At 50.8% G+C, this 11,294-nt stretch overlaps 2 protein-coding genes across 2 annotated transcripts; both read right to left on the bottom strand.

The window, feature by feature from the left end:
* Positions 1-73: 73 nt before the first annotated feature.
* LOC311113284 (histone H2B) lies at positions 74-448 on the bottom strand (the record flags this gene model as incomplete). Its single annotated transcript, XM_084156503.1, has 1 exon — positions 74-448. One exon carries the CDS (start codon positions 446-448, stop codon positions 74-76), a length of 375 nt encoding a protein of 124 aa, XP_084012629.1.
* A 4,819-nt stretch (positions 449-5,267) lies between these two features.
* On the bottom strand, positions 5,268-5,678 carry LOC311113398 (histone H3.2; the record flags this gene model as incomplete). The annotated part of the gene is made up of 1 exon (XM_084156609.1): positions 5,268-5,678. One exon carries the CDS (start codon positions 5,676-5,678, stop codon positions 5,268-5,270), a length of 411 nt encoding a protein of 136 aa, XP_084012735.1.
* Positions 5,679-11,294: the final 5,616 nt, after the last annotated feature.

Here is an 11,294-nt window from a genome sequence, read left to right on the forward strand (position 1 = left end):
TGCTTTTTTTACTGACAGAGTGGGTGGCTCTTAAAAGAGCCTTTGGGTTAGTAGAGCAGTCCAAATGCGCTGTTTACTTGGAGCTGGTGTACTTGGTTACGGCCTTGGTGCCCTCGGACACGGCGTGTTTGGCAAGTTCACCGGGGAGCAGCAGGCGCACCGCGGTCTGGATCTCCCTGGAGGTGATGGTAGAACGCTTGTTGTAGTGGGCCAGGCGAGAGGACTCTCCGGCGATACGCTCGAAGATGTCGTTCACGAAGGAGTTCATGATTCCCATGGCCTTGGAGGAGATGCCGGTGTCGGGGTGGACCTGCTTCAGGACTTTGTACACGTAGATGGCGTAACTCTCCTTCCTGGACTTTCTGCGCTTCTTGCCGCCCTTCCCTGCGGTCTTGGTGACGGCTTTCTTGGAGCCCTTCTTGGGCGCTGACTTTGCTGGCTCGGGCATGATGATGTCTCGTTGCTTCTCAGAAACGAATGAGGGGGTGAAGGGCGCTTACCCGTCTTATGAAGAGGAAGCTAAGCAAAGTCAGCGGCCGTAGACACTCCCCTGCTTGCTTGCTTGCTCCCTCCCTCCCTCCCTCCCTCCCTCCCTCCCTCCCTCCCTCCCTCCCTCCCTCCCTCCCTCCCTCCCTCCTCTCTATAGCCTATGCTCTGTGACCGATGGGGAATTGTGTGTTTCAAAAGGGGGGCTTTAATAGGTGTCCAAATGGCACGATTGTTGTGCCAAATAATGCTGGTGATAGAATTGCCCACTTTGGCACCGTCAGACATAGGGCTCCCATTTTGGACTGTGTGTGTGTGTGTGTGCGCGCTGTCCCCCTCTTTTCGAGCCACGTCTACCGACTCGTGGTGGCTTTATGTTGTCCAAATTCCACTATTGCTTGACCCAAAATAATAACGTTCTTACACTTTGCCACTGTCAGATATAGGCCTCCCTCTGTGCGCTAAAAGTGGACGGGACATTAGAATCCTCTAATTAATACTCCCTGTCCACTCGAAGTGGCTCATACTTTCTTACTAAATTGCATACTAAACATTTGTTGTTATATATAACACTACATGGAATGGGCCCATTTTAAGCGGATGTGGGTGGCTCTTAAAAGAGCCTTTGGGTTCGAGTCGGGGTGTTGAGGTTCCGAAGAGAGTGGGTTTAACCGCCGAAACCGTACAGGGTGCGTCCCTGACGTTTCAGAGCGTAGACCACGTCCATGGCGGTAACGGTCTTCCTCTTGGCGTGCTCGGTGTAGGTGACTGCGTCACGGATCACGTTCTCCAGGAACACCTTCAGGACACCGCGGGTCTCCTCGTAGATCAGACCGGAAATACGCTTCACGCCGCCGCGGCGAGCCAGACGGCGGATAGCGGGTTTGGTGATTCCCTGGATGTTATCGCGGAGAACTTTGCGGTGACGCTTGGCGCCTCCTTTTCCGAGTCCCTTGCCGCCTTTGCCTCTTCCGGACATGGTGTGTTCGCTAGTTGAGTTCAAGTGAATGAATGATTTCAGCGCCGGTGCGCGGTGCGCTATTATCTGCGTTTGGTCGACCTGATTGAGGCCGGCGGCACAGAAAGCGCGCCTCTGTTATATGTTCGGAGGCGTTGCAAAGGGGAGGGCGCTCGTTCTAGGGGACTAGGGAGGAGCGATTTCAAAGATGACGTGAAAGCAACTAACGTGCGCGGGAAACATACTCAAATACTGATATAGGCTATGTGGAACACAAGGCCAAACTGTGACAACTGGGAGATCAGCTAGTACACTGTGTCCCTCTCCTCATATTGTTGTTGTTGTTGTTGTTGTTGTTGTTGTTGTTGCACCTGATTCTACTCATTGAGGACTTGGTAATTTAGGTGACAGGTTGTTCAATCAGCTGTGGCTGTCCAGGCCTACAAGAAAAATGGGTCCTGTTGGGGGTAGCCTACTCTACCGCTGGAGTTGGGAAACACTGAAATGGAAGGGGGACACGCAGTGAGCAAAACTCCTAACCACATAAAAACACAGACACTTGAGATCATTAAGAGCTATAAGGAGTCCATCAACTACCTGGTCAGTCAAGTCATATAGGGGGGGATTTCATGGCCACCTGCTGGAGCAGAAGTCATGTTTGCCAACACTGGCCTTAAAATCATTAAATTTAGGAGCTATAAGGAGTCCATCAACTAACTGGTCAGTCAAGTCATATAGGGAGGGATGTCATGGCCACCTGCTGGAGCACAAGTAATGTTTGCCAACACTGGCCTTAAAATCATTAGGAGCTATAAGGAATAAATCAACTCATCATTCAAGTCATATAGGGAGGGATCTTAGCACCACCTGCTGGATCAGAAGTACCCTTCACCGTAGGCACAAGAGAGCCATCATCTCTCAACCGGTGCAATTTCCATAAGTATGTGGTAATAAAACAAACAACGACAGCTCCTCATATAGGCAGTGGTTTCACACATTTTTCTCCAAGATGTTCAAACGTTCATAGATGACCAGCAGGGTCAAATAATAAGCACAGTGGTTGTAGAGGTTGCAACAGGTCAGTCAGGTAGCTTAGTGGTTAAGAGCATTGTGCCAGTAACCGAAAGGTCGCTGGTTCTAATCCCCGAGCCGACTAGGTGAAAAATCTGTCGATGTGCCCTTGAGCAAGGCACTTAACCCTATTTGCTCCTGTAAGTCGCTCTGGATAAGAGCGTCTGCTAAATGACCAATTATTTATTTATATTTATTTATTACATCAGGAGTAAATGTCACTTGTTGTTAGTGTTGTAGTTCCTATTTCTACGGTGTTGCCTACCTGCAGCAATCATGATTTACCTGCAGTGTTGATTGCAATTACGTAATTTGTCAACTCATAATAACAGATGTTTTGCAAACCGTTGATGTTTAAATAAATGGATTCCCGGTGTCCGGATACCTTTTCTCTTAAGGGATGTGATTGAGTGAATCCAAAGTAAGTTGGTCTAAATACATAATAGGATGAATCATTCAGGTAAAATAACACAATGTCTATTTGAGTCGAATCAACGTAATATAATCCTTTTTACGTCTCTATCATCTTTACTCAATGTATTGGACCACATCAACTCAACTTACTCAAGCTTATCTACTCATAAAAACAAGCAAAAAGATCTACTCAACAATATGACGTGTGCTTTTGTTGACTGTAATAGCTTGAGTACATTCCACAAAGTCATTTTTTACAGTGTATCTAAAGACACGTTTGTTGTGGTGATGCACTTTTTCTTTGACGTTGAACTTGCATTGAACAGACAAATCCATTTCGTTACAACCCTTTTGTAGTATGACTTAGGAATATTTGTTGATGATCCTAATGTCTATGCGTGAATAGTGATTGGTTGTTGGTGAAATATTGCTGAGAACCCATCATTTCCTGGCCTTTTTTCACTATTGAGCTATTTTGAAACATTTGTTTTGCTATTGGATTCATAATGGTGACCTGGGACAAGTAATTAGTGAAACCAGAGTTCAGCAGTTGCCATTAAAGCGATCGAACCAAGTCATCCTAATAGGCTAGTATTAGCCTAAAGCAGGGTTTCCCAAACTCGGGCCACATTTTGGGAGTTTTTGCCCTAGCACTACACAGCTGATTCAAATAATCAACTCATCATCATCAAGCTGGGAGTATTAGAATCAGTTGTGGAGTGCTAGGGCAAAACGCAAAACGCGCACCCCTTGTGGACCCCAGGACCGCGTTTGGGAAACGCTGGCCTAAAGAGCAAATGCTGAAAGGGACTCACCATGAGGTGCAGTACCCACATTTAACCACAAGATGGCCTCCGTGCTCCATTGTAAAGTTTGGGCCTCTGCATGAGTCTCTCAGCAGCACTGCAACATGGGACTTTCAAAGTAAGTTGGCATGCAATGTTTTTTCTGGACTGCATGCAAGGCTATTATTACACACAACTAATAGTGTCAATTATTCATCTGAACACAATTCTTGTTACTATTCGGCCTATATTATCACTCGTTTCTTTTTCCCCTCCTTTGTAAAGCATTTTACTGTGTTACTATATAGTTCAAAGGAAGTGGATGATGCCAGATGGTTGTGTATATACACACACACAAACATTGAAGCTAGACTTCAGGCAACTAAAAAGGTGCAATACGTAGCTTTTAGACGTGTTAGTGAACAACATACATGGTGGCTAATGTAGAGGTGCGTGTATACATGGAACAATTGTGCCTTTTTGATGGAAATATGGAGGTGGCTCTTAAAAGAGCCTTTGGGGGATATTCGAGTTAATAATAAATAATAATATGCCATTTAGCAGACGCTTTTATCCAAAGCGACTTACAGTCATGCGTGCATACATTTTTTTTGTGTATAGGTGGTCCCGGGGATCGAACCCACTACCTTGGCGTTACAAGCGCCGTGCTCTACCAGCTGAGCTACAGAGGACCACTACCTACGCTACAAGCTTATCCTTACGATTACGGGAAAACATAAATGTGACCAGTACCACTGTGTTGTTCTACCTCTAGAAAACAAAGCGAGTAAAAAAAGATATATAAAAAGGACACAAATCTACACCCAGTACAGCAGCAGTAACACCATGGTGCGTTGTTTTTGTGACATTATACCTTAACAGTGCATTGACCCTTTTGAGCTAAACAACAACCCCAAAACTAAACGTAACAACCGGAAACTGTCCTAAACAAACACCATAACAACCAGAGGTGAGTTAGGGGGAGGTTTGACGTGGCTCCTGGGTTAGAAGACGCCCTTAAGGCGTCAGCATGCTTAACTTTGGCTGGCGCTTAGCCGAACTCGGCTAGCCGAAACGAACAAGTGTGCTTGCATAATCCCTTAAAAGACCTTCGTTTAATTTCTTTTTTGAAAAAGCGTCAATAGTACTGATTGTTCATTTTGAGACGCCGTAGCGTCAAAATGTCAGAATTGTGTTTCTCTTCTGTGCGCAGCTGAGCTCACAGCGCCACCCCTGGCCATGGAAGGGATAACAGGCTGGATCATAGAGCTACTCGTGGCATTAGTGAGGGAGTGAGTGTGCAAGAAGAGAAGAGGGGCTCAGTGAAGGGAGGTAAAGTCCTTTCTCCCTCTGCTCAGAGGACTGTTAGGGGCTACGCAGGGGAGGAAGAGGATAGAGAGAAGAAAGGATGCAGCGTGACTATTTCTCCTCGTAGTCCTGAGATGGAGACTCCTGCTTGTTCTTCTTACTGCGAGGAGCCTCTTCCTCCGGATCCTGAGTGGCTTTGCGGCTGTCTGAGGTGTCCTTTTCTCCCGAGTTCAGGTCATCCTCATTTATGCGCGCTCTCCGCGAATACGGCGGGCCAGCTGGATGTCCTTGGGCATGATGGTCACCCGCTTGGCGTGGATGGCGCACAGGTTGGTGTCCTCGAACAGGCCGACCAGGTAAGCCTCGCTAGCCTCCTGTAGGGCCATCACGGCGGAGCTCTGGAAGCGCAGGTCGGTCTTGAAGTCCTGGGCGATTTCTCGCACCAGGCGCTGGAAGGGCAGCTTGCGGATGAGTAGCTCAGTGGACTTCTGGTAACGACGGATCTCTCTCAGAGCCACGGTGCCGGGCCTGTAACGGTGAGGCTTCTTCACACCGCCGGTGGCCGGGGCACTCTTGCGAGCAGCCTTAGTGGCGAGCTGCTTCCTGGGGGCTTTGCCACCGGTGGATTTGCGAGCGGTTTGCTTGGTTCTGGCCATGGCGCTGCTCTGACAGTCGGGAGTATAGCCTCGAAATGCCTATGTGAAGTTTATAAAGCCGGCAGTGGCGCCTGCTGATTGGACACCATCTCCCCACCACCCCGATTGGCCCGTTTCGCAGGCCTCCTCCGTTGGCCATTGGACGGGAGGCCCGGCCTCTCCAAAACTCAAACTCCCGGTGCGCGCGCAATAGGACGCCGCCGGCCCTTTACGCGCAATAATAGTCGCCAAAGTCAAGAGTGACAGCTTATAGGCACGTATCATCTAATGCTAGCCTGCTATGGCAAATGAGGCCAAGTAGGTGTTGTTGTTCATGCAAGGCCTCATGTGGGCACAGAATGTCGAAATAGTTGTGTATACACCCACTCAATGTATTGCGGTCATAGAAAGGTACTTTGCGCTTTTGGAGAGCTAGGTGGTTGGCTCTTAAAAGAGCCTTTGGGGGTTGAGTAGTCAAGTTGAAGTCGCAGTAGCGAATTTACTTGGCTTTGACTGCCTTCTCGGTCTTCTTGGGGAGTAGGACTGCCTGGATGTTGGGCAGCACACCACCCTGAGCGATGGTCACACCGCCGAGCAGTTCTATATCGTGGAGCTCCGCCCCATAGGGGAGCTATGCTCCTAGTGGTTTACCCTCTGCCCTAAGGCAGATGCAGCCTGAAGCAAAATTATGCACACACCTACAGCCAATAGGAGTACAGGTGTCCCTATATAAGGAACCCCGTTCCCTCAATCTGCCTCCCATTATCTTCAGCGACTGGACTAGAATTGAAGAAGCCATAGAAGACTCAGGAAGATCTCGTCGTTGATATCCAGCCATCAACGTCTTCCTACAATGAGCACACCTAGCTTATCCAAGGTAAGCATTTAACAAAAGCTCTTTTCAGAGCTCAATGTCGCTGTTCCCCTTGGCGGCTGTCGACCCCCCCCGACACTGTTTCGTGGGTTGAGAGGCACAGCACGCCAGGGACAGCTTCATCAATCCCCCACTATGCGCCAGCTGCGCCCTCCTTTTTTGAAGGAGTGGAAGCAGCATTGGGCATTTTTAGGGAGGATATTCCTCTTGAGGATGTGCTATCAGTGTTAGTCTCAGCTGAGGCATCATCTGAGGGCACTGACTCAGGAGATGACAGGGCTATTGGGGAAGAAATGAATATTCTATTGGAACAATTCATTACACTGACCCAGATGTTTAACACCCCTTTTCCTTCGGGAAATTGTGAGGTCATTACATCCCTGGATGATGACGCCACAGCCTCTCTGTGCCTGAATTCTCAGGTCTCATTGAGTGGGCTGCTAAACAGCGGGAGATTAAGCTGCCCCCCATTCCCTCCAACCCGGAAGTGGATATGAGGAAGGGCGGCCGTTACTCTCGCTACAGCTTGGCGTCAGACGGCGGCCTCCAGCAGCAAGGGAGCGGGCCTCGCCCCCCCCCTGCAGCGCCAGAGGTGCCGGCGAGAGAGGTCATTAAAGCGTCATCCTGGCATCACCCGAAGGGCGGCCAGAAGAGACGCCGTTTATGACAGGCGAGGGGGAGAGAACGGAAGACGGCACAGCGCCTGCTGTGACCGAGCCCACTGTCCCCCCCCACTCTACCGTTGAGTGTATGGAGGAGAATGTTTTTTGTTGATGTGTGTAATAAAGAGTTGTCTCTACTTGACACTGTCAAGAAAGAGCCCCCTTTTCCATAATACATCCGAGAGCGTTCGACCTTCCTCACTCTCGCTCTCTCTCTTACCACTATGAGTGCAGCTCAGCCCACCATGGTGCGTTGCTGAATGCACACATAAGGCAGGTATATAAAAGGTATTAAGTGTACCTTATAGGACCTCACTTTACAGACTCCTAGGAGTGCCGTAGTGAGTGTCTCACATAGCAGGCTGCAGTCTCAGCCAGATAATGGCATGATGACGCGACCGCTATCCGGGACGGCGCTCTGTCTCAGGCTAACGCCTCAGTCAGTGCAGTTCAGACCCGTGCTGCGTTCACGGAGGGCCTGATTACTACGGTTACGGGCGTAACCACGTATCGGCGCCCCCGTTTCTCTCAGAACGCGCTGATAATAACCACATTGGGGGTGGCGCACTATCACAGACTAAGGTCTCTGTTAGTACGACCCAGACCCATGCTGCGTTCAAGAAGGGCCCGATTACCACGGTCACGAAGGTGCCCAGTGTATCGGCGCCCCCACCTTTTCCTGAACGCGCCCAGGCTCACCACACTGAGTGTAGTTCAGCCCACCAGGGGTGCAGAGCTGAACGCACACAGGAGGTGAAAGGAGGAATAATACCTAGACGCCGTCTTGGTTTATCTCAAAGAGAACTCACATTACAGACTCCAAGGAGTACTGTAGTGAGTGCCTCTCATAGCAGGCTGCAGTCTCAGTCAGGAGACATGATGACGCAGCCGCTAGTTGGGGATGGCGCACTATCGCAGACTAAGGTCTCGGTTAGTGCGATTCAGACCCATGCTGCGTTCACGGAGGGCCCGATTACCACGGTGACGAAGTTTCCCAGTGTATCGGCGCCCCCACTTCTTTCTGAACGCGCTAATACTCACCACACTGAGCGTAGTTCAGCCCACCAGAGGTGCAGAGCTGAACGCACACAGGAGGTGAAGGGAGGAAAGATACCAAGACACCGTCTTGGCTTATCTCAGGATACCTCACATTCAGCAGGCAGCTGTCTCTGTCCCAATGTGACATGAAGACGCAGCCGCTAGCCGGGAATGACGCCTTGCTGCAGGCTAATGCCTCAGTCAGCGCAGATCAGACCCGTGCGACGTTCACGGAGAGCGGGAATACCAGGGTTACAGGTATAACCAAGGTATGGACGCCTCCGAATTATTCTGAACGTGTCAATGCCCATGGCTATGAGCGCAGCTCACCACATATTGAGTGTGTCGTTGAACAGTCGCCTAAGACCAGTAAAGAGGCATTGTGGCACCACCGTGTGGTGTCAGTCAGAGATCACACCTTTCAGATTCTATTGAATTCTGTAAAGGATGAGTCTCATGTTAAGCGGCAGTCTCAGTCAGACAATGACATGATGACGCAATCGCTTTCCGGGCAGAGCGCTCTGTCTCAGGCCAGTACCTCAGACAGCGCAGTTCAGACCCGTGCTGCGTTCCTGGAGGGCAAGATTACTGGAGTTACGGTCGTAACCAACGTATCAAAGCCCCCGACTCACCCAGAACGAGCTGACGTATCCTCTCCCTTTCAAGGGGGGCCCGACTTGGGCTATTCCACCAACCCAGTGCTGGGGAATAGCGGCGGCGAGGGCCATAGAGGAATACAGGTCCTTCCTACTGGACGCACCACAGCTTCGTGCGCACCCGCTGTCTCTGCATTGCTGGCAGTGGCGTCGAAGCTGTACCCTCTCACGCTGGCTAGAACAGACGTTAGAGAAGGGTTATGCCCTCCAATTCCATCGGACCCCACCCCCGTTCAAGGGAGTGGTGGAAACGGTGATGAAAACGCCAGACAAAGTAGCCGCTCTGAGATCAGAGATTACGGAACTTTTGGCGAAGGAGGCGGTCACAGTAGTTCCCCGAGAGCAAAGGAACAAGGGGCTTTACTCGCCCTATTTCCTAGTGCCAAAAAAGACGGGGGGAGTGAGGCCGATTTTGGATTTACGCATTCTCAACGAGAGCATAACCAAACGGCCCTTCCGAATGCTGACGACAAAACGCCTACTGGAATGTGTTCAGAAGGGAGATTTTTGTACAAGCATAGACCTAAAGGACGCGTACTTTCATGTGCCGATACAATCGCGCCACAGAAAGTTTCTGCGGTTCGCCTTTCAAGGGGTGGCGTACGAGTTCACGAGGATGCCGTTTGGGTACGCCCTGGCACCTCGAACGTTTTCCAAATGTGTGGAGGCGGCATTGGAACCGCTGCGTCGTCAAGGGATAAGGCTATTAGCCTACCTAGACGACCTGCTGATTCTCGCCCCGTCAGCAGAGCTGGCGTTCACACACACGACACAGACAGTGATTCATCTCACGCGTCTGGGGTTTGCTGTGAATTGGAAAAAGAGCGCACCCTGGCCCAGTCATCAGATTGTCTACCTGGGACTACAGCTAGACACTGTAATGATGAGGGCGCGAATTTCGGACCCTCGAAGGGCAGCATTGTTACTAGCCCTGAGGAAGTGTCGTCCGAATCACACAGTAACGGCGCTATCGATCATGTCACTTTTGGGTCTCATGTCGGCAGCCCACTCTGTGGTCCCGCTAGGGCTTCTGCACATGCGCAAAGCACAGCGGTGGTTCGCCCAACTAAGACTAGACCCAGTGCGTCAACGTCATCGGTTGGTGGTGGTTCCTCTCTCGCTAAGAGCAGACCTGGACTATTGGCGGAACCCGTGCGTTCTCACGCACGGAGTCCCGATGGGCAAGGTGTCATCCTACATTCCAGTGTTTACAGATGCCTCTCTGACTGGATGGGGAGGGACATGTCAGTCTCAAGCGATAGGAGGTGCATGGCCTCAATCAGGTCGTCACATCAACCTCCTAGAGTTGGAAACGGTGCGACTGGTCTTGACCCACTTCGCGTCTACCCTTCGGGGTCGCGATGTGTTGGTCTGGTCAGACAACCGAACCACAGTAGCTCACATAAACCGCCAGGGAGGGGTCAGGTCTCCTGCCCTTCATCGGGCGGCAGTGGAATTGTGGCTGTGGGCTCACAAGCACCTTCGCTCGTTGAGAGCAGCACACATTCCGGGCTACTTGAACGTAGGGGCAGACCTCATGTCAAGAGGGGGTCCTCGAGACGACGAGTGGTGTCTGCACCCGGACATTGTTCTACAGATTTGGGAACAATTCGGGAGAGCCGAGGTGGACCTGTTCGCGTCACGTGTGAACGCGCAGTGTCCCCTATGGTTCTCTCTGAGAAACCAGGACGAACCGCCATTGGGAAGAGACGCATTCGCGCACTACCTGTGGCCGAAAGTTCTCCTGTATGCATTCCCTCCGCTGTCTTGCATTCTCCCACTGCTAGCCAGGGTGAGGTCAGAGGAGCTGTCAGTGATACTGATAGCGCCCGATCGCCCGGGGGCTCCGTGGTTTGCAGAGATGAGTCAGATGTTGATTGCGCCACCCTGGCCAATTCCACATCAACGAGACGCGTTGACTCAGGCGGGAGGCTCGATAGGGCAATGGCCCATAATCGGCCAACCACTGAAGGCTTGGTTCCTGAATGGGACAGGTTAAAGCGCCGTGGGTTGTCTGATGCAGTGATCAGAACAATACAGGGCGCAAGAGCCGGTTCCACTTCTAGGGTGTATACCAGCAGATGGAACGTTTTCTCACGATGGTGTGATACACAGGACGTGGACCCCATGAGCTGTCAGGTAGAGAGTGTGCTCTCATTCCTACAGTCTATGTTTGATAAGCAGAAATCGCCCTCCACTATTCGAGTGTTTGCAGCGGCAATTTCAGCTGGTCATGAAGGTTTTAACGGAAAAAGTGTTTTCAGTCACCCTTTAGTGAAACGTTTCCTATTGGGAACGCAACGGCTTAGGCCAAGACCTAGAGCTACGCTGCCCAAGTGGGATTTGGCATTGGTTCTCGAAGCGCTATGTAAGTCGCCGTTCGAGCCATTGAATCAAATACCCCTCA

Source organism: Coregonus lavaretus, assembly GCF_964263955.1.
Source record: "Coregonus lavaretus genome assembly, chromosome: 40".
NCBI lineage: Eukaryota > Metazoa > Chordata > Actinopteri > Salmoniformes > Salmonidae > Coregonus > Coregonus lavaretus.